This window comes from Salvia hispanica, chromosome 5 (assembly GCF_023119035.1).
Source record: "Salvia hispanica cultivar TCC Black 2014 chromosome 5, UniMelb_Shisp_WGS_1.0, whole genome shotgun sequence".
Classification (NCBI taxonomy): Eukaryota; Viridiplantae; Streptophyta; class Magnoliopsida; order Lamiales; family Lamiaceae; genus Salvia; species Salvia hispanica.
The window spans coordinates 22,975,677-22,999,192 of NC_062969.1; the positions used below are offsets into that span (position 1 = coordinate 22,975,677).

The following is a 23,516-nucleotide window of genomic DNA, read 5'->3' on the forward strand; positions in this document are numbered from 1 at the left end:
ATCAATACAAAACACATTTAAACACCCTCAATTAATATCCACACAATTAAAACAAAGCATCCATCTCAATAAACAGAATGTTGTGTGTATGTTTGCATGACTTAATATAATTTTTTTTTATAAAAAGAAGATGGAAATTAAATGAATTTAGGAAGGTTGGGTCCAGACTACGAAAACGTCGTGATTGAAACAATAATTTGATTTTTCCCTTAAAAAGAATTGTATATAAATAATAACATAATATAATTATACATACAAATAAACGTGGTTCCTCAGTGAATTCATGATAACTATTTTTTATTCGCAATGTGTATACTTATTAAATAAAAATTTATTAGTACTATGTACAACAAAAGTAGCTAGGATCGTTATGGCATTAAATTTAATGGAGTACTATAATTTTGGGGTGATCCTGCATATATATTATATATAGATGACAAAAACAAATTGAGCAAGTGAGAGAGACAACCTATCTACAACATGTGCAATCAGAAAGAAAAATAATGGTACGTCTTCCAAACATAGTTCACATTATGAGAAAAGTTAGAGGATTGAATGTGACATATAGGTAATGCATTAGTTAGTCCCACATACAAAGCTACATCTTCATGTGGTGTAACGTTGGGACGATGTTTCCAATAATAGAATAATGTTCAGAACTATAATAGTACGTGTTAGATTGGAATCTTAATGTGGTGTCAAATTTAACAGTAAAATTAGTAACAAAATGCCCTGTATTTTAAAAAAACTAATTTATATAACACAAATTTATAAATTATGTATCGTATCATCAACCGTGCTCGCGCTTTGTGGTATCACCAATCTTTTTTTTTTCTTATTTATCTTAAATTTGCATTGCATTGCTATAAAAATCAGAATAACAATTTCAATAACTATAATTTTCCATACTAATATCAAATCACCGATAAAGTTTACCAATATTTTATTAGGAAAGTCATATATATTTAATACTCCTAGTATTACCATAGGATGGGTAATTTCTTGTTTTTAATGACTAATTTTGCTATATAAATATTGTTTATAGTTTATACATATTTTAAATTTATAAAGTAAAAACTGTGAATAATGTAAATTTCGGAGATGTATTGCTAGATGGCAATAGCATTGTGGTCTAGCGCAGAGAAAAACATGAAAACTTGAAGACTTGAAGTTATGGGTTGGATGGCTAAATTAAGAGCATTTATTGTACAAAAGTACGTACTCCTATTAAGTATGCAAAATGCAAAGTTCAAAAATTTCATACTCCATATTTCTTTTAGATTGTTCTGTTATAGCTAAATTATTTCTTTTTAGTGAAAAATAATAGTACTACATCTCTTTTCTCTTAGTACTTTATTTTTTTTCTGTCATCCCTCTACTTCATTTTTTCCCTTAATCCACTTAACCCAACTAATTAAAATTCATGCAAAAAAACATACCTGAATGTGCAAAGTTCACTCATACAGAGTAGAATACTATAGTACTTCATTTATCCCATTATAAATGTATAATGAAACATTTTATTTTTTTGGTTCTTTAGTTGAAAATGAAACATTTTATTAGTCACATCAAACATCAGCATTACCATTGCTTCTTCTAAATACAATTTCAGAAAAATAAAAAAATAAATGTTGGTGCACTTATTTCAGTGTCTCCTCGTGCTTATAAAATAGGAGCCAGTCAATGAAGATTCTATAGAACAATTAATATTCTCTTTATCTCTGTGTGTGTTTGTGTGTGAGAGAGAGAGAGAGAGATGGGATTCAAGAGTGATCTTCTTGTGTGTACCATTTTAGAATGCGAAACAGGGGAAGAAATGCTGGCGTCGATGGACATGGCCAAGAAACAAGGAGCTGATATTGTTGAACTCTGCCTTGCTTCTCTCTCTTTCTCTCACATTTCTGAAGTTGAACACATTTTCAAGCTCAGAAACTTGCCTTCAATCGTCTCCTTCGGGTAATTCTTACATTCCCTCATCTTTTTTCATATATTTATATGCAAAATACAATGAATCAGATTCAGTGTTTATTGGAGTACTATATTTATATTTATTTAACCTCTTTGGAATTTTAAAAATCTACTCACTGTATACCTTGATTTTAAGTTTACCAATTTTTTATAAGCACAATAAATATAATATGTAAAAGTTTTAAAAGTACATGGAGTAGACTATGATGAATGATTGTTAGATATATTGTTAGATACATTGCATTCCCGTGATATTTTTTTTAAATTTTCTCTCTTTTACTATTTCTCATACGGCAACGGCACCACAAGTTTAACCATCGCGACATTAGATATTATACAAGATTTTGTGCTCTGTTTACTTTACACCGATCACGTGTCTCCATTTTGTTTATTTGATAAAAATAGATATGTTTCAACCATATATGTATATTTGATTGAAATAGAGCGACAATTATCAAATGTCAAATATGAATAATATTTTATTTTTATTTATTTATTGAATTTTAAGCGGACATACACGCTTCTTGTAAATTCAAATTTTAATAGTACTACTCCATTTTTCACGTGGTTATGTACGTATGTGGAAGAGCTATCAAGTCATTTTCGTTACGGACCTACGGTTATTACCTTGTGGTTTGAATAATAAGGTATAGTATTTTACCCAACTATTTATGCAATTTTCACCTCATACCCTTAAATTAAAGGACCGGTATATTGTATCGATGTTTAAATAGTACAATTATATATTATATGAGTATGTTTTTGGGTTGTAAATCTATTATAGGAAAAAATGAGGGAATAGAAATTCTCTCACTTATAATTTCAATTTCTTTTTTCATCGTTTTATAGTATTACTATAAAATAAGAAAAAAGGAAAATTATTTCCTTATTCTTTCTTGTCAAATTAAAGAGAAAACATTTTACGAAATAGAATGGACATTCTATATAATAAGAAGAATGTAAATCTATAACCAGAAAATACGAAAACAATTTTTATCACTATTTTCGTTGAAGTATATATAAATTAAAAGTGAGCGGAATTAGTAACCGGAATCTCAAATCATGTCACATTTATTTGAGCTAGTCGGTAGGAAAATCATAATTAAACGGAATTTCAAATCATGTCACATATTGTCATATCATATGTCTGCTTTGATAGGTGAAAAAAACCTTGGGTGGGCCAACAAATATTGTGTGGTTACTCTGACTATATGATTAAATGCATTAAAACATTTTGCGCCAATAATTCATTGAGCAGTCCAAAAAAAGGACGTGGGCTCTGAAAACTACTGCAAATGTTAGAGGGACAGACCTTAACACAAATTTGATGTTTATAATTGGGTGCCTTTTAGATATAAATAATTTTGGTATATATACTTAATTTGTAGCAATCTGTGAGAAATAGTATATTTTTAAATGTCTCATTTTTTTCTTTTTTATTCGTCCATCGATAAATGTTTCATTTTACTTTTATTATATTTGTTAAGTGGACCATATATTCCACTAACTCAACAATCACATTTTACTATAACATAAAAATATAAAAATAAGCTTCACGTTCCACTATTGTACCACTTTTTTTTGTCAAATAAATTTTTGAAATCTATTTGATCATGGATAGAAGGAGCAGTAAGTATACTACCTCCGTCCACGAAAATTCGTCCCACTTTTTCATTTTCGTCCGTCCCCCAAAATTTGTCCCATTTCATTTTTACCATTTTTGGTAGCGGACCTCATATTCCACTAACTCATTCCTACTCTTATTTTATTATAAAACTAATATATAAAAATAGGATCCACAATTCACTAACTTTTTCAACTCACTTTCCATTACATTTCTTAAAATCTGTGCTCGATCAAACAGGGACGAATTTTCGTGGACGGAGGTAGTAGTATTTACTTGACTAGTGCAAACCTTTCATTTTAATTGGCAAAATAAATTTGAGAAAGAAACACCTATGACGTATTCGGCAGCGTGGAATCCGGGACCAAAACAATTAATGTATAATCAAGGAAATTTGTCTTTTTATTTTTCTCTATATTTTGTTGGTATTTGGAATGGATTTAGAATTTAAAAAGCGATGTTTTCCTTGGGCCCATAGGTGTAGGAAGCAACGACGAAAGCATTCCGTCTCAGAGGGAACGTGGCACCAAATCATAAACCGGGCTGTTGCCGTGGGTGTCGAATTTGTCGAGATTAATCACGAGGTACATCATTAATTTCAAATATTTATTTTAATCAAATTTAACTATCACTATCTGAATTTTAATTTTGCAGGTGCGTGCTTGGGAAATAGTAAACGAACTGAAGAGATCACAATCCTGGAACACGAAGACGAAGACGAAGGTGATCGTATCGAATTACGTAAACACATGTGACATAACGGCGGAAACACTAGGCGATTTGATTGTAGAAATGCAATCTACGAATGCAGACATCATCAAACTCGTGATCGACGTCGATTACATCACCCACGTAGCTCCCATTTTCCGCATGCTCACGCACTGTCAAGTGCCTCTGATCGCTCGAGCCGTGGGGGAGAGAGGGCTCATCAGCCAACTCCTCGGCCCCAAATACGGCGCATTCATCGTCTCCGCAACCCTCAACGGCAAAACCCAGCCAGGACTGCCGCCTCTAGCTAGCATTAGGCAGATATACAAACTAGACTGCCTAAACTCCCACACTAAAATATTTGGCGTTGTCTCCAATCCAGTTGGCCACAGCAAAGGCCCCCTCCTCCACAACCCTGCTTTCAGACACACCGGCTTCAACGGCATCTATGTCCCCCTCTTGGTCGACGACCTTAGCGAATTCTTCCGTGTTTACTCCTGCACCGACTTCGCTGGCTTCAGCGTCGGCTTGCCTCACAAGGAGACCGCCCTCGCCTGTTGCCATGAAGTCGATCCACTAGCTCTGGTATATAAGTGCTGTCTCAATTTCATTAGTTTGGGAACTGCCAATTTGATTCTAATTACTTTTTCTTCTTTTTTTTTCCTTTTAAGTTGATAGGTGCGGTCAATACTATCATCCGGAGGCCCTCGGACGGGCTGCTCGTTGGCTACAACACAGACTGCGAGGCCTCTATAACCGCCATTGAAGATGCATACAGGGGTAGCAGCGTTAATGGACGTCCGCAAAATGTGTCACCCATCTCTGGGAAGTTGTTTGTTTTGATTGGAGCTGGTGGAGCGGGCAGAGCTATGGCGTTTGGGGCTAGGAGCAGAGGGGCACGCGTCGTCATCTTCAACCGCAATTTTGGTATGGCAGCATAGTTTCTTGATTATGCTTATGATTTAAGAGTGTTTGATATTTTTTTCTTTGGTGGTGAAGAAAGAGCAAAGGCTCTTGCTGAAGCTGTTTCTGGTGAAGCTATGCCCTACGAGTGCTTGAACGGATTCCGGCCTGAAAAGGGGATGATTCTTGCTAACTCTTCTGCTATTGGGATGGAGCCAAATGAAGACCAAACTCCCATTTCCAAGGTTTTGAAACCTCAAATGCTTTCACATACATAGCTGTTATATGTAGCACTCGTTTATTACAATGTGTGTGGTGTGGTGTGACTTCTAGGCTGCCTTGGCGTCATATGAGTTAGTTTTTGATGCGGTTTACACGCCACGAAACACTCGGTTACTACAAGAGGCGGCTGAGGTTGGAGCCATAGTAGTGAGTGGGGTGGAGATGTTCATCAGACAAGCACTTGGTCAGTTCAAACTCTTCACTCATGGATTAGGTAAGCATCTCTGTTTTAGACACTGCTTTGCTGCTTTTTCATATGATGATTAAGTAACTATATTACCGTGTTGGTTGTTTGTTTTGGATGATTTCAGCACCAGAGGAATTTATGCGCAAGGTTGTGCTAGAGCATTTCTGAAGGTGTATTCAACAAAAGAGCACATTAAAAGAGATTTATGTAAATAGATTAGAGCAATTCCTGCATTCTGATTGTATTCTCACTTCATAAATTTGGCTCTATGTCTTGAAATATATATTCCATTTGCAATATCACTCATTCACAATTGACTTACTATAACAAACTAAACAAGTAGATACTGAACCAACAAATGAAAAGAAAAAGAGTAGGTAGAATCAAATGTCTAATTCTTTCATCAGAGTTTCTCTGGTCACATTCTTCAATGATTGATGCCATCAACAACTATGCATCATAAACACTGAAAAATGGGAATGACATTCAAGTAGTTAGTCCTCATACTCAGTGACAACTACAAATTAGATATGTTAAATCCTTTGCATTGACTACATCATATTTTCAGAAAGATCCATAACTCAAAATCTTTCCTTCCTTGTTTTTTTAATTTAGAACAAATAAATGGGGGAGGTTTAAAATTTCATGTTACCTCAATATTAGCTGATGATGTGAACTACTATTGCTTATGTGTCTGTAGAGTCTTATTTGAATTTAAGAAATCTTAGCATGTTAGTACACTTTTCTTAGCTTAGTATGCTAAGGGCATGATTGGTAGCCTATACAAGCCCACAAAAACACGTAAAAGCCCAAAAAATGAGGAGTTATTTCATCTTCTCCACCACTTGGTAGAGGTCGAATTAGTAAGATGACCCGGCACAAAATCCCCGGATCTCACGGAAATTGACAATAGAATCGGCGATTCTTGCAATTCACCATCTTTAGATTTACTGGACCAAAATTTCGACAACAATAGTCTTGATTTCTTCCAACTCTCCACATATTATATTGAAAAAACATTTTTTTTGTTTCGTGAGTGGGCATTTGGTCTAGTGGTATGATTCTCGCTTTGGGTGCGAGAGGTCCCGAGTTCGATTCTCGGAATGCCCCTCAATTTTTTTCACCATTTTTTGTACTGTGTGTTTTCCACCAATTTTTGTACTACCGTGTTTTCCACCTTTGTTATACTATCTGCGTTGTTTTACTTGATTGTATGGAGTTATTTAATGTTTGAGTCTCTTATCAGTAATATACCATGGTCATTCGCATACCAAGTTGGCAATATGACTTGGAAACTAAATACACCTAATATATACTCCCTCCGACCCCCATTAGCAGTCACAGTTTGACCGGGCACGGGTTTTAAGAAATGTAAAGAAAAGTTGGTTGAAAAAGTTAGTAGAATGTGAGACCCACTTTTTTATATTGGTTTTATAATAAAATGTGAGTGAAGTGAGTTAGTGGAATGTGGGACCTACTACCATTTATGGTAAAAATGAAGTGTGACTCTTAATTGGGGACGGACCGAAATGGAAAAGTGTGACTCTTAATGAGGGACGGAGGGAGTAGAACATTTCCTTAATTTATTGCCATTTATTTCTTTTATTAAGATTTTTGATGTACATAAATTTTATTTTCTTATTTTTAAATTTTCTATAGTACAGTATTGAAAATAAAATATTGGATTAGTTTATAAACATGCTAACAAGTGTATTATATATAATATCGAAACTGCATCTAAAATACTTTTCGCATTTTTAGGCTTTTATTTCTTTAATTAAATATTTTGATGCATATTAAATTTATTTTTCAGTAAAAATAAAATTAAAGGTTTCTCCCACCTTTAATATTTTTCATTAAATTTTTATATGCTATTAAAAATTAATATTAATTAATCAATATACTAAAAACGTTCAAATTATCACATTTTATCACTACTTCTATATATTTTTATAATAGAAAAAATAAAGCACCATTGTAGTATATTAATTTGTTATGACTACAATTTAATTTTCTTGGAATATTAATTAATTAATTAATATTCATCAAAAAATAAGTTTTCTTCCATCTTTAACGTTTTACTGCATACTATGTTATTGAATTTTCGATGCATATAAATTTGTTCTGTTGCATAATATGTACAGATGTAAGTGTTCTTATACTATTGATACTTTATTTTCTTGCTTAAATTTTTTAAAATTATTTTCACATGATATAAAATATATTTAATTAATTAATTAATTAATATATAATAAAGTTCAAATTACATAATTTCAATTTCTAATAGTATAATAATAAAAAAAATTATAATAAGAAATCAAATTTATATGCATAAAAAATTTCAAATAAAAGGAAATAAAGGCCAATAAACTGATGAAATCTTCTATATATTAGATGTATTTAGCTTCCATAATATACATGGTTATTGATAACATTTGTCAAAAAACTATTAGTTAGTCACACCAAATCATATTGTCAACTTGGTATGTCAAGACCATGGAATATTCTTTCAGAACGTAGAATGAATTTAAAAGTGCATGAAATGCACACTTGACACACATTTTTTAGTTAAATACTAGTAACAGAAAAGGATTTGTGGTACTATAATAGAATTGAAAAGGATTCTCTTTCCATGATTTGTCGAGTTGTTGTGACAGTTCTATAACTACATGATCATTAATTTAAATCATACCAACATACTTGAATTCCAAAACAAAAATATACACCAAATATGTGTGCGTTCGAGATCAAAGAAACTTTTGAGATCATTATAGTATCAAATTGGAAAGTGAAATTACAATACAAAAATATATACCAAATATGCGTGTGTTCGAGAAAAAAGAAACTTTTGAGATCATTATAGCAGTATCAAATTGGAAAGCAAAATTACAATTTCAGGGGCATTCCGAGAATTGAACTCGGGACCTCTTGCACCCTAAGCGAGAATCATACCACTAGACCAAATGCCCTTAAAATTTCGTTAAAAGTTAAATCAATATATGTTTCTCTTTAAAGAAGGGATTGTTTCCGCTTTCCCTCCAAAACTTGCAGTGCACTGCTCATTTGGGCATTTTCCCCGGTTTTTGGACATTTCTAATTCCATCACTTCAAACTTTCCTCCACTGCTCATTTGCCACTCTCTGCTCCTCACTCGAACCCTAACTACTCTAAACCCACACACGTTCCACCGAATCATCGCTGCTACCCATTCCAAATATTTGAGGTGAATCATTAATGACCTTGTCGATTTTTGAATGTTTCTTTTTACTTTTTCATGCGATGATTACTCGTGCAATTCCTTTTTTAGCTTTCACTGAGCTCTGATTTCCCGTTTGTTTGAGCATTTAGTCCTTCCTTTTTTTTCCTGAAACTGTAGATTTCATTATTTCATTATTTCTAGTACGGTCATATGGTGAGAGATACTTATCTTGGCAACGATGATTGATAATGGCATAATCTACAATCTAGATCAAGAATAATTATATTTTTAAAAATTATTGTTGAAATGTTGAAATTATTTTGTGCACACGATTCAGTAAATTTTTCGCTGTCCATGACATCAGCGGAGGGTGTTGCTAACTCTGTGTGTTTGAACTAGGATAAGGATAAGTTTTATGGTGGAATGTCATTGTATGAATACTCTCCCGTTGGAGGACATAGTTGCCCTCGACAGCCCCATTAGAGAATCGGGGTTGCAGTGTATTGATATGAACACTCAGGTTTTGGATGGATGTGAATCAGCTCAACAATTGGGTGATCAGATGAATGATTGCTTTGAGAAAGGCATAGCGCTTGATAGTGATGATGAAGGGGAGAATCAATATGAAGCTGGAAGTTCAGCGAATGAGTGTTGTGGTGCAACTGGAAGGCTTTCTGGCGGGGTGGTATAGCATTGCTGAGGCAACAGCAGGCTCCAGCAGGTAAAATGCTGTTCACCTAGATGTTAGAAACGAGGTGATGATTTGAAGCTACAACATGTTCAGTATGTCACCCCTCCCCCCCCCCCCCTCCTGATAAGGAAGGAACTCAACAATTAATTGTTGCACTAAAGAAGGCTTTACTTGTTTTACTTGGAGATTCTTGCATTGGAAAAAATATTCTCTAACAAATGTTGTGTTTTTATGTGTCTCGAACTCTGCTTGGAAGTGTAGTTAATAATTCAATGTGAATTTGCAGCATTCTCTTATGTTGGTTCTTTGATTTAACTTTGGTTCTCTCTTTGCCCCAGATTATTTGCGGAGGTTTAACAAGGTTAAGAAGCATATGTTAGGTCGTCTTGATTCAGATATAAGTGGAAGGAGTGATGAAGAAACTGCTGCTGATAGGATTGGTCCTTGTAATGATTATAGATTTCAAGAACATGATGTGGCTGTGGAGAGGGTCTTCGCCAGTTCATCAGAGCAAAAACTAGTTCTAATGAAACCAGTGAATACAGAGAAAAATTACTCAAGTTAAAGTTGTCCCCAAAAGAGTCAAAGTACATGGATGTGGGGAAGGATACAAATCATAACAGTAAGCGCGCGGAGTTGATTACATCTTCACAAGTTTCAGAATCACAAGATAAGGCCTTGCAGTTTGTAGAAAAAGATGTCACACTTTTCTTTTTAGTTTGTCCCACAAAAGATGTCACATTTCCCTTTTTGGAAAAAGTTCTCTCTCACGTTAATATAAAAAATATATTTTCTCTCTCCATTTAACACACAAAACAAAATCTCCTAAAATCTCGTGTCGTCCCACAAGTGTGACATCTTTTGTGGGACGGAGGGAGTACCTTTCAGTTTGTGATTTGGGCTCACAGAAACACATCCCAAGTAGAAAGACAGACATGATTAAATCACCTCCTTGATTGAGAGTAAAAGGTGCTCAAAGCTTGGCTAGGAGACTAACTCTTGAATCAACTGCTAGCAAGTTAGCAACTTTTGACTGGGCTGATAAGCAGATTGATGAGACTGAGTACGCCGCACCAAGACTGTGTGAGGATTCAACCTTTGAATATATAGGCGACAAACATGGTTCCATTAATGTTAATCAAGATTCTACCAATGTTAAGTTGCAAAATGAGATCTCCAATCTTCAATCAGGAGAGAAGTTGCCTGAAAATATGTCAATTCCAAATAACTTAGATACAGTTTGGTTGAGCTCCCACGTGTTAGAAAAAGTAGGATCAAATCCTGGAATGTTCATTGCACCTGATTCCATGGAGTTGGATGAGCAGCTTGTTGCTGAAATATCAAGGCAGAATGCAGAGAATGTGGAGCAATTAAGGCTTACACCAGATGAGTTATGTATTGGTCTGGACACGCAAATGGCTACTGAAGCTATGCAAGAATTAGTACATGCAAGTCCTCCAAGGGTGGATGCTTGTGTCACTCATCAAGGTTCAAACAACCCACTTTTGAACTCTTCTAATGCATTAAATAATGAGAGTAAATCAAATGGGGCCAGTGTCGAAGTGGCTTTCGTAGATTGTATATGCAAAGAGAAACGCTAAAAAACTATGAAATATTCTTCTCTTCGCGACAAAACTTCATGTAGGGTGGCTGCAAAACAAGTTAAGAATCAGCTGAAAACTATTTCTCGACCTCGGGTACGCAAAAGTTTGACGACCAAGAAATTGATGACAAAGGAGTTCTTCAATGACAGTACAAAAATGACAATAAATAGAAAAACTGCAACACCTTCAAGGATCACTCTGCAGCAAGAGGAATATGGAATTGCTGAAAAATGTGGCTCTAAAGAGTTTCATAAACTTAATCGTGCATGTAGCAGGCGTCCAGATGAGACTGCTGATGGTATCAAGTATGACCCCCTGCGAAAGGAAAAAAGATAAGAAGTAGCTTTCGCAAAGGTTTACAAAAAAGAGGTGTCAGTTGGACCTGCCTGAAGAGAAATTCCGGTTCATCTCTTGAAGTGGTTACAGGAACTGTGATACGAACTCACGTGGCGGACCCACAACGAGGGCCATGACGAGGCCGCTTCGAGAAGGCTTGTCACGTTCATTCAAAAAGCCAAGCGGAAGGGGCCTATGAAGACGGAGGAGCCGCCGGTGAAGATCGTGCTGAAAAATGAAGGCCAACCGGGGAAAGAGGTGTTAAGATTGGTATACTGAAAAACATATTTCGAGCATGTTGTACGGATAGAATTGCTTGTATACAATAAATTCTACAATCCACTTTTAACCTAAGGCGAGAAGAAGTAATTTTATCGCATTGATGTTTGCTTGTGCATTTATAAGATGTTTTTCAAACATTTAAATGTATAAGATGCAAATAAGTCTAATTCTTCATAGTAGACTGGCCGTGAACGACGTTCACAGAAGGTGACGCAGTCGGATCTTTGTAGAAGAGAAATAGAATTTCACAACCTAGATAGGCTTTGGCTACCTATCGTGAAAGGTTGCAGTGTCAGTCCGCATGTTTCCTTACCTTAGGAAATAAACGACACTGGTGTGGTATAGCACTGAAGGATCTAACAGTTGAGATAAGTCTTTCTTGCTATTTACCGAAAGACGAGGTCTCGGTGATTGTTATTTCTTAATCATTGTTGACATAACATTGAGCATACGATATTGATTATGCACTACTTTGATTTATCAAATGGTGCGGAATTTTCGCAATCCAAGAATCCTGATATCTTGGGTAGTGGTGATCAATGTCTAGAGGTGCTAGTATTGTTATTGAAATGAATCGTGTGCTGGGTGAGTCCAGTTTGATAATATCATCAAGAGGTGTTTGAAAAAGGTTTTATTATTCAGAAACCTACCGGTTGGAATTTATTCCAGAATAATAAATAAAGATTTTGAACTAGACAACCCTTGGAAAAAGATTTTAATTAATTAAAGTCAAATAGCAGACTTAAATTAATTAATGGATATTTATATCTTAAACACGAGAAATAATAAATTAAAGAGGATATTTATATCTTAAACACGAGAAATAATAAATTAAAGAGGTAAAGCCCGGATTACTCGTAATTTGGGATTGGACGGGCAGTCAATATTATTTTACTGTAGTGGCTGATTATAATATTCTGTTGGACTTGTATTAAATTGGGGCTCAATTTAATATGTAAAAGTCCAACGGGTTTGGCCCAAGTCCAACCTCCATGGATCTCTAATCTGGCCCATCATAACTCTATATAAAAGGAGATTAGAAAGAAGATTAATTAATTTTTAATTGATAATTTTCGTCTGCTCTCTGCAGTGAGCGATTTTTTTCAGTTCTCTCCAGATCTGAAATTCTATCTTCTTTCTAATCAAGCCCTTTTTTATTCTGACAAGCTTTGTCCACCCAAAGGTCATTATCTGAGTTCGGGATACAGATTAGAAGATTTGTGGTCGAGTACGAAGATCTTCATGTGGAGAAGGAGCAAGCAATCGTCGATTCTTTGGAGAATCAGATCGGTAACCCTAATCCGTAGAATATCATGAATTAGGGTTTAATTCCTTAAAGCATGATTTATGTGCGTTCTTGTATGCAATTTTGATTGTTTAACATGTGGTTAATTGATCCCATAATCAGTCAAATAGATTGGATGCATGATTTATTTGTTTATGCATGACTTCCGCTGTGCAAGGGGCACCAATCCCCAACAAGAGGAAGCCGTAAGTCAAATTTGCACATGCAGCTGGATTCATTAAGTATTCTGCCTATCGAGATAGCGTCCAAATGCTCTGAAAGTGGCACCAATGTCTTTCCCCTTGAAAGAGCTTCGCGTGGGTACCTTGCACGCCTCGATCGGAGTCCGGTGGAGAGAGTTATGGACGATTTACTAAAGCCGCGCAGAGAAAGGCGGGGTTTTTGCACCCTGAACACCCGGGCGGGGTTTTTGCACCCTGAACACCCGGGCGGGTTTTTTGCACCCTGAAAATCACCCGACCGGGTGAAATGGCGAATGGCAAGGAGGAGTCCAGAAAGAACACCCGGACGGGTTTTTTGCACCCCGAAATTCACCCGACCGGGTGAATTGTCCGATACTTAGATTTTGTGGGCCAAATTTGCTATTTTTGGACCCTTAGTATAAATACCTTTTGATGTCATTTCTTTTTCTAGATTTTGGCTGAATTAAAGTTTCTACCCTAGAGAGTTTCCTCTTTGAGGATTGTATCCGAATTCCTTCATTGAAGGTTGCTTGTTTCCATCTTTGATTGATTCAAGTAGAGGTATGCATCAATGGAGTGTATCCATTGAGTAGTGGAGCCAAGGAGTGATAGAGCTAATGAAAGTTGTCTAGGTTTGTCTCCATCTTTTTGATTAAGGTCCTATGGTTGTAGCTCTCTTATCTCATCTTTATACACATGCTTTTCATTCCTAATCTACCATCCTTTCTTGTTTAGATTCAATTTTTGTTGGTTGGATCATCTATTATCTTTTGTCTTGTGTTGATAAATTAAAAATAGCATCAGAAAAATAGTTTGATCAAGCATCATAAATGGGTAATACTTGGAAAATGGATCATAAAATACATGGATCCTTATCACATTGCAAAAGACAAAGAAAACTCTTAATCGGATGTGGCTAGTACAACTCTCTCACGGTCAAATTCATGGGTTTATCCAAAGGGGAAAAGAACACGTGTGTTCACACCACACCATACAGTTAGCTTAAGAAACCAAAGTTTTGCATTTTCCTCATCTGATATTAATCTGAAAAAGCTGGCTGTAGAGGAAGCAATAGGTAGGGTGGCAAAGCTTATAGTCCATAAGAGGCGGCAGAAAGTGTCATTAGGGAGGGAACATGCAGTAAGTTCTATAAACTTGGCTATTGATTTAAGTTCACCTGTTACTGATAGTGCGGTTCCAGGGAGAGAAGTAAAGATTCCTGTCGAATCTGATTCCAACAAACCAGTAGAGCATAATGAACTGCAAATGATGCCTTAGTTCACATGAAAGTAGACTTATTGTCAAAGGGGTATTCAGCCAAAAGAAAACGATTATCATTGAGCCCCCTTTCAAGATCTCCCCTAATGAAAGAGCTTACGAGATTGGGTTACCCTGATTCAATGCCTGATTTTCTGCCAAAAGATTCAAGAAGAAGAAGAGCTACAGAGAAAGTTTGTGTTTTGTTCAGCCAGAACTTGGACACAAGCAAACTTAAGCAGCAGAAAAAGGTACTTTCTGCTACACAATCAACAGTCAATTGCATATATAACCTGGTATTGTTGTTGTTATGAGTTCCATATTCACTAATATATTCATTAATACAGATTGTAACACGATTAGGATTTTCAATCGCATCATGTTCCTCTGATGCAACACATTTTGTAGCTGATAGATTTGTACGGACAAGGAATATGTTGGAAGCCACTAGTCTTGGCAAACATGTGGTGACACATTTAAGGCTTGAGAGCTGCGAACAAGCTGGCTATAATGTTGACGAAAAGAGTTACATCCTCAGAGATGAGAAAAAGGAGAAAGAATTTGGTTTCAACATGCATGTTACACTCATGCGTGGCAGTAAGCATCCACTTTTGAAGGTGATGCATCAATTACATTTTGAAAGAAGCATTAAAGTGAAAATGTGTGCTTTATGAATTTTCTTCCATTGATTTACAAGGCCGCAGAGTCTTGATCACCCCAAATGTGAAACCTGGTCTAGATGTTATAAACAGCTTGGTCAAGGCAGTTCAGGGAGAGGTAAGGGCTGTCACTGCAAAATTCGTTAAGTTGCTATGTTACATCCCATAAGATGAGACATTCTAAAATCAAACAATTATAATTAGGTCATCAACTATGCAACCAAAACTTCTGGGTTAGAGTGGACCAGGCAGAATATTTCTATCGTTTCTGGTAACTCAAATCTAAAATCACAGTTTAATTAATGTTCCTTAGGTGGTCCAAAGCATACTGAAAGCCAAAAAGGATCAGCTGATTCACAATGATGTATTAATCCTCTCCTTTGTGGAAGATTATACAATTTGCTTACAGTATCTCCACAAAGGTACCAACCTGGCTAAGTCTCTTTTTACCATTTTGGCTTATTTACCTTTTGATTGATGTACTTGTTCCTGGTTGCTACAGCAATTACTAAACATTAATCTTCGAATTTCGAAATGCAGGAGCTTCCATCTATGACTCAGAGCTTTTGCTGAATGGTATTGTAACCCAGGAACTGCAATATGAGAGGTCAGTAAAGTAAATAATATGTCCAAGAATTTGATACTCATTTTGTTTTATCAAGACATGTACGGACTTAAAACATCATGGTTCAATGCATCTATAAGTTTCCGTGTTGTGTTGATTTTTTGTTTTCACAAACTCCTTTCTTTGTACATATATAGACTTTTCAAAGATAGGAAGAAGAATGGCCATTGATATCAGTCATTCAGGGCAAATGGTGATCGTGTATTATAGTAATATGGAAATGCAATATATCCTAACTCCATATGCCTCAATCCACAGCAGGATCTGATGTGTACCTCTTTTCATGCTTATTAATGGCTAGTTTTCAGTGTTCAATTTTGTGATTATTTTTTTAAATAAAAATTAACTGATTGAATTATTAACTAAGAATTTTTTTTTCAAAATTTTAGGATTTTCCTTTTTCTTTTTAGTTTATACGGAGTGATATTTAGTTATGTTTTATGAGATGATCTGCATTTTCCCAATGTTTACTAAAGTAGAATACCATTCAATTTAAACACGTGATCAATTGCTGATGGTTATTGACTTATTCCTGTGCAGAGGTCAAAATCTCAAAACGATGCCAATGTTTTTTTTAAAATAGAAATGTATTTTTGCCTCTCTTGATTAAGATAAATAATCACGCTTTATTTGGTGAGGGACCTTATTTCCTGCATTACAACGACCTGGTATGGTCTACCCACATGTTCTCTGCTTTAAGCCTTTAATATAGTCATTTTCAAATATTTAATGAAGGATATCGCGCCAACTACATATAGAGGGAGTGTATGCTTATATCGTTTTTATTAATTGGCTTCAATTTGAACTTCTGCAATGAGAATAAGTTTCTATTAAAACTCGTGATATGTAAATGAGAGGAGTTATCAATTGCTAACTCATCATTTAATTGCTAACTACAATTAGTTTAAGACCATATGATTTTAGAAAATTTATGGTCTACAATTTGCCACATGTAATTTTAATTTTTATTAATTAAATCGAAAAAGATAAAAAAAACTATCAAATTAGGGTTTTGGATGAAAATGTCAATATAGTGCTTCGTAAATATCAATACAATGCTTTGAGAATGTTAACACATTGCTTATATATTGACATTCTACATGTATTATATTGACATATTTTTTTGATTTTGTGCCGTACGAAAAAATTAAAAAATTTTGATTTTTTTTTTCAAATTTTGACGTCGGAACATATGCAAGTGAGATCTCGTTAGAATCCTTATGAAATTATCTTTAATTTGATATATGTTGTGCGAAAAAATAATTTAAATCGAGAAAGTTATATACGTTTTAAAGTTATGGGATATTTTTCAAAAGTTAGTTACAACTAATTTCTTGTAAATTAACCTTAATATTGACCTTTTTTTTTATCATATTGACATTTCGGCGTTGATGATCTAGGCCCTTAATTTGAATATCTAATGACTATTATTTAGTTATAGTTAACAATTAAGTGTTGAGTTAGCAATATAACACTCCAATGTACATGAGTTAATAATTGTATTCCAACATATATGAAATACAAATTAATTTAGAGATAGTATAAAACAATTAAATAAAATTAAGCAATAGTTAACTAATTGATGTAATAATTGAATTTTTGAATTAATATAATAATAATATAGTTTCTAATTTTAAAATTATATTGATTTTACTCAATAAGTTATTATCAAGAATATAATTATAATAATTACATTAAAACTTAATAAGTTATTAATCGATAACATAATACTAACAATTATAGTTAATACTCATAATTACACTAATATTTATTAAAATTACATGAAGACTTTCTTGATTAGTTATTAGTTTAAAGCAAATATGAATAATAATGTGTATTATTTTCATAATAATTCATAATTTAAATAATCACATTAAAATTATCTTAAAAAATAATTTATAACATAATTAAAGAAAGTAATTAATAATAAGCTATTGCCATTAAATTATAGTTATTTATTATTGAGTGAACTACAAAAATGGTCCCTGGACTATGGGTTTATCTCGTCCATAGTCCTTGGACTTTAAAAATATCGTCAGTAGTCCCTGGACTAAGGGTTTATCTCGAAATTGGTCCTTTTGGCTTTTTTTTGTACGAAAATATCCTTTGATATTATTTTGGGAGGTTTGGGCAATTTGGTCTTTTTACACTTTTAACATTTTAAATCTGATATTATTTTAGTTATGTGCTAACTTTGATATTATTTCAAATTTATCATCCTTTTTCCCTTTTGTCATCCTTCATTTTGTTTCTTTATTTCAATATTAGATTTAATTTTACAAAATTTTAAATTTTAATTTTTAAAATCAATAATTTTTTTTAATTATAAAAATTATTAAATAGCAAAAATTAATAGTTATAATAAATATTTGATAGTGTATAGTACTATGTAATCAATAAGGTATGACAACGCCTTAGTTTTACTCAATATTTAATAGTAGCTTTAATCATAAATAGATTATATAACACAATTTATTCTGAAATAAATATGCATCTAATGTAAGACTAATATAATTTTCGTTTATTAATTTGAAAACAATCAAAATTTACTAGAAAATTTCAACAAAAATACTCCTATATAAAATTTTAAGTAGGATCAAATTTTTAGTCAACTTCATAATATTTAATCACAAGCAATTATAACAACCGAACGGAGGCTAAATAGAATAACTCTTATTTTTCCATCATGATTAATAATATTTTTCTGTACTTCTTCAATTCAATTGAATATTATATTAAATAACAAATATTAATAGTTTTAATCAATATTTATAGTGTCCATGAATTAATAGTTTTCATTAAAAAAAAATTATTGATATTTAAAAATCTAAATATTAAATTTAATTTTATAAAATTAAATCTAATATTGAAATAAAAAAAAAACAAATTCAGTGAAGGATAACAAAATGGAAGAAGAATGATAATTTTGAAATAATATACATAACTAAAATAATATCGGATTTAAAATGTTAAAAGTGTAAAAAGACCAAATTGTCCAAACCCCCCAAAATAATATCAAAGGGTATTTTCGTACCAAAAAAAGCCAAAATGACCAATTTAGAGATAAACCCTTAGTCCAGGGACTACTGGCGATATTTTTAAGGGTTTTTGGTTTTTTAAACCAAAACATTTCCCCGAATTCCGGTTTTTCCCATGAACTATGAGATTTGTTTTTAAAATCACGAACTTTCATTTTGTTAGAATTTTCCCTCGGCGGGTCAACAACGAAACCCGGGTTGTCTACATGTCAATTTTAATCCTATTTGTCACTAAATTGATTACTTGGATCCTATTTGGCACAATAATACATACAGTCACAATTATTACATAACAAATGACAACTTTTGAATAAATAAAACACAACTTTAACATTTTGAATTATGCTATTCGGGTAAAAAATGTGCTATTCGGGTCGGGTTGGGAAAATCCTAACGAAATGAAAGTTTGTGGTTTTAAAAACAAATCTCATAGTTCATGGGAAAAACCGGAATTCAGAGAAAGGTTTTGGTTTAAAAAGCCAAAAATCCTATTTTTAAAGTCCAGAGACTATGGGCGAGATAAACCCATAGTCCAGGGACCATTTTTGTAGTTCACTCTTTATTATTTATTATTACTATTATTATAATTAGGTATGAATAGTAATGTTAATATTAAAATTAATATTAATATAGTTGTATAAAATAATAAAAATCATACTACGTACTATAAAATACTACTCCTACCTAAATACTTACTAGTTAGTATATGAGAATCTTAAATTTAGGAAAAGAATATCTTAGAAAAAGTTAGAGAAACAGAATTTGGTAAATTTCTTTAAATGGCATTTCGCAAAATCTTTTTGAATTACAATTGAATGTAATATTGATATTTGTAATGACCTCTTAGAAAAAAGCGAACAAGTTTTATTTCCGTTTTAAGAAATTTTTGATTTTGCATTCGGGCCTTTCACGTGCAATCTAGTTGCCCAGCCCACACTAAACAGCCCGAATTCTAATATAAGGCGAAAATTTCTACTCTATTGATTTTACTCTCTCTCTCTCTCTCTCTGCCCTCATTCGTGACACCGATTCGGCGGCAAAATCCGCAAACTTTCACGGTAGGTTCTTATATTCATCGTTAATTTTGGTGAATTATCCTTTTTCTTTGATATTTGAGCTACTTCGGATTGGAGAGTGTACAATTGATTAAAAATCTATTTACAAACCAGGTAGTAATATATTTGTCTGGATTGCGGCTATTTTTCATGATATGTTGTTTGATGATTTTTGCAATTCGATGTTGATTTTGTTGATTGAGAAACCAACTCTGTAATTAGTACCTACATTGTCTCCTTTACGTTTGTCTAGAGGTGATCATAGCGACTGAAAAATATTTTGATGATTTAGGGTTTAGCTGTAATGCGTTGATATTTCTAGAAAAGGTTGATGGAGTTTGTTGTTTCCGTTGATTTTGAACTGGGTAGAGTGTGAGGTTTGTACAGGGTGGATGTGAATCTGCAGGCATATATATGAATTTTGGTGGAATCCATATTTTGAAGCTGGATATCTGTTGATCTGGACGAGATATAGCTCTTGAACAATTGTGAAACTCATGCCTTCCTATCTTATTTGAAAATCGAGATATCTATGTTGCTAGTTTTTGTTCAGAGTAATGCTGCCGCTCTGAAAAACTGGAAACACAATCTCATTGAAATTTATGCCTCAAATTTGCTTTGCAGTATTGTCATGCAGTGTTTAGTCGCATAATGAGAATGTTTTGCACTGGTTGAATTGAATGTTCTTTTAGTAGCAATACGATTCTTTTTTTCGTCTTCAATTGGCAAAAAACAATTATATACGTACTATTTCTTTTGCAGGATCGCATTTGACGTGCAGGTAGGTTAGCCTGTACAAACATGGTGAGGAAAAGCAAGAGAAGAGCTGGTGCAGTCACTAAACCTACTAAAGAAGATTTTGTTACTAGCAAGAGACCGCTGAAAAGGCTGAGAAAAGCTATAATTGATTCTGAAACTACTCCAGAAGAGGTAGTATCGAACAAGAAAATAGTTGAAGATGAAAAGGGCGATGTTGCAAAAGAACCTGTTCCAACTCCTAAAGTGAGGAAGCCTTGTACATGGCTTAAGCTTGACAGGCTTAACCCTGAATTTGGAAGCAAATCTCTTGAGAGTTCTACACAAGGCAAAGAAGCCAAGCCTGCTGCTACAGTCAAATCCCCGGGAAACAATAAGAGTAAGAGAATTGACAAATTTGAAGAGAAACGTCATTCCCATCCGGTGGTTACTGATGAAGAGAAAAATTTACATCGCCATAGGAAGGAAGCAGAGCCTTCTGCAGTAGTCAAAACCCCAGGAGACGATAAGAGGAAGGGAGATGAAAAAAATGAACGAAAAAAAGGTCATTCCCATCCGGTTACTAATGAAAAGCTAAATTCACGTAGTCATGACAGAGAAAAAGACCTTATCAGAGAAATTGATGAAGAAGCTGAGAAAGAGCTAGGTGGATTGATTTTTATGTGCAACTCCAAAACCAAACCAGATTGTTTCAAATACCAAATAATGGGTGTGCCAGCACACAAGAAAGAGGTTGTTATGAGCATCAAGCCTGGTCTTAAATTTTTCCTTTATGATTATGATCTCAAGCTCATGTATGGGGTCTTTGAAGCATCATCTGCCGGTGGAATGAAACTTGAGCCAGAAGCTTTTAATGGGGCTTTCCCAGCTCAGGTCGGCCTTGCTCTTATAGATTTACCTTTTTCCACCCTCATAATTTGCATTGTGCTATCTGATTTATTGTGTTTTTTCTTCTGCAGGTCCGTTTCATTGTTCACAAAGCATGCCTTCCACTACCTGAGAGTGTGTTTAAGAAAGCAATCAGAGACAGCTATGATGAAAAGAAACGCAAGTTCCAAACAGAGTTGACAGTAAAGCAAGTACGATTAATAGATTGTTATCCCGAATGTATTACTGAGATTCATTATTTTCAAAAAGACTTTGGAACACTAACTTCTTCCGTCTTTCTCTGCAGGTGAAAAATCTGATAGGCGCGTTCAATCCCACCCCCTTGCTGCATCCAAATGGAAAGTCCATGGTCCAAGAACCACCTTTTTATTCAAATTCACCAGCAACCTCATTTAATGAGGATTACCGGAGGCAAAGACATTTGATTAAGTGTACCAACTCTGATATACAAGGAAAGTCTACCCCTTTGCATCATGACAAAGAATTATCCGGCAACCATGTAATTCATAGCCCAGTTTCAGTACGGGATCCACTTTTTCTTTCTGAGCAAGAATACAGAAGTAACGGGCTTCGACATGGCAGACATCACCTGCCAGCAGCTGCAGGCGATGATATCAGCAATTTGTCAGGGACTAAAAAGCTTGATCTTGAACTAAATCATCTACTTAGGAACCCTGTTTCCACGAGTATAGTAGATTCAGCTGTGCAGCAAAGAGAAGTCAATCAACCTGATTCTCTCTACCTTAGTGAAAAGGAGTACCGCATACATGGCCTCCGGGTAGCCCAGCCCCCTGTAGTGCCTAATGCAGCATCTCCCATGATGACAGAACCTCGCAATAATTCATGTGACCCGTATGATGAGGCCACCACCTCATTGGTAAATCGATATCTGTCCATGCCAATGGCAACAGCAGTTCCAGTAGAACCATATCATCCGGTTGGTAGGGAGCGCTATTTCGGTGATCTGAACCACACTAACCAAATGCCGAGCCATCCACCCAGGACATTCCATGATGGACATAGACCTTTACCCCATAATTTTCAAGAGCAATCAGTATTCAACCAAAGGTCATATTCACTGAATGCTTCTTGCGAACCATCAGAGCACAGTCGGGGAGTTGGTCTCCACCATGAAGCTGATCTAATGTCTGCACCAGTCTCCCACCGCTATTCCTTTGCAGGACCTTCTCTATCACAGCGCAGATAAGATTACTTTGCTCTCTTGGATACTTGTTATGCATTCACAAGTCTTTTGCTGCGAGTATCAGTGTCTTCTGGAATTCATCGGAGAAGCGTGGATGATCTGCTTCGACTTTGTTGCATGTTATTAGCTATCTTTCCTTCATTGACAGTCAAATCCTGTGTTGTTTAAGCATATATATTGACATATTCTTATCAACTTGATATTGTGCATAAACATATATGCATGCCATGGAGTTGAGGCCACCAGTTTTCACCTCGCTTGTTATTTTTTGCATGTACAGATATATTGTTCTAGTTCTAGAATTAGACAATAACTACTTGTAACGTAACTGAGGTGTAGGCGTTTCTTGAGAGAAATAAATTCATATCTATTGTTCTGTCTAAACTAAATTTATGTACTCCTCTGTTTTTTTTATTTCAATGCTAGAATAATAAGACCACTGTTTATACAACATGGCATATTTGCATAAACAGTTAAACACTCGTTATTTGGAATTCAAATTGAAGCCTGAAGGCAAATGTATAAAAAAATAATTGAAATGAATATGTTTGAATTTAATAGGCGTCACAACCGCTTATCTAAAAATATCTTGTTTTTATTAAATAATTGCAGCCTCTTATAAGTTCCTCGCGATGTGTACCAATGGTGTCGTTATTCAAATATTTATTATTGCAACATGGTGGTTGGAATAAGCATTTATTTTACGTTAGTCACAACTCTGCAGTGTCGTAACCGAGTCAGCATGATTGATTATAAAAGTAA

The 23,516-nt window shown here is 34.4% G+C and overlaps 3 protein-coding genes and 2 non-coding genes across 11 annotated transcripts; 4 read left to right on the plus strand and 1 right to left on the minus strand.

The window, feature by feature from the left end:
• Nucleotides 1–1,678: 1,678 nt before the first annotated feature.
• LOC125187442 (bifunctional 3-dehydroquinate dehydratase/shikimate dehydrogenase, chloroplastic-like) lies at nucleotides 1,679–5,971 on the plus strand. The gene is made up of 7 exons (XM_048084036.1): nucleotides 1,679–1,956; nucleotides 4,071–4,176; nucleotides 4,247–4,885; nucleotides 4,972–5,227; nucleotides 5,300–5,448; nucleotides 5,537–5,699; nucleotides 5,797–5,971. Exons 1-7 carry the CDS (start codon nucleotides 1,757–1,759, stop codon nucleotides 5,838–5,840), a joined length of 1,557 nt encoding a protein of 518 aa, XP_047939993.1. The 5' UTR covers nucleotides 1,679–1,756; the 3' UTR covers nucleotides 5,841–5,971.
• A 739-nt stretch (nucleotides 5,972–6,710) lies between these two features.
• On the plus strand, nucleotides 6,711–6,782 carry TRNAP-UGG. The gene has a single exon. It is a non-coding gene; the product is annotated as a tRNA-Pro (tRNA).
• Nucleotides 6,783–8,569: 1,787 nt separating this feature from the next.
• On the minus strand, nucleotides 8,570–8,641 carry TRNAP-AGG. Its single transcript has one exon. It is a non-coding gene; the product is annotated as a tRNA-Pro (tRNA).
• A 5,637-nt stretch (nucleotides 8,642–14,278) lies between these two features.
• LOC125191086 (PAX-interacting protein 1) lies at nucleotides 14,279–16,543 on the plus strand. 7 transcript variants are annotated; one of them, XM_048088547.1, is made up of 6 exons: nucleotides 14,312–14,412; nucleotides 14,474–14,780; nucleotides 14,877–15,146; nucleotides 15,502–15,610; nucleotides 15,729–15,795; nucleotides 16,354–16,543. In XM_048088547.1, the coding sequence occupies exons 2-6, from the start codon at nucleotides 14,556–14,558 to the stop codon at nucleotides 16,394–16,396; spliced, it is 714 nt and encodes a 237-aa protein (XP_047944504.1). In that variant the 5' UTR covers nucleotides 14,312–14,412; nucleotides 14,474–14,555; the 3' UTR covers nucleotides 16,397–16,543. The 7 variants fall into 7 exon arrangements, 3 of the variants coding, with proteins under 3 accessions (XP_047944503.1, XP_047944505.1, XP_047944504.1); XR_007171046.1 differs by lacking the exon at nucleotides 16,354–16,543 and adding an exon at nucleotides 15,227–15,306 and having other exon boundaries at nucleotides 14,279–14,780; nucleotides 15,393–15,610; nucleotides 15,729–15,904; XR_007171045.1 differs by lacking the exon at nucleotides 16,354–16,543 and adding an exon at nucleotides 15,227–15,306 and having other exon boundaries at nucleotides 14,279–14,780; nucleotides 15,729–15,904.
• Nucleotides 16,544–19,851: 3,308 nt separating this feature from the next.
• Nucleotides 19,852–23,138, plus strand: LOC125188343. Its single transcript, XM_048085128.1, has 4 exons — nucleotides 19,852–19,909; nucleotides 20,669–21,535; nucleotides 21,622–21,741; nucleotides 21,837–23,138. Exons 2-4 carry the CDS (start codon nucleotides 20,708–20,710, stop codon nucleotides 22,755–22,757), a joined length of 1,869 nt encoding a protein of 622 aa, XP_047941085.1. The 5' UTR covers nucleotides 19,852–19,909; nucleotides 20,669–20,707; the 3' UTR covers nucleotides 22,758–23,138.
• Nucleotides 23,139–23,516: the final 378 nt, after the last annotated feature.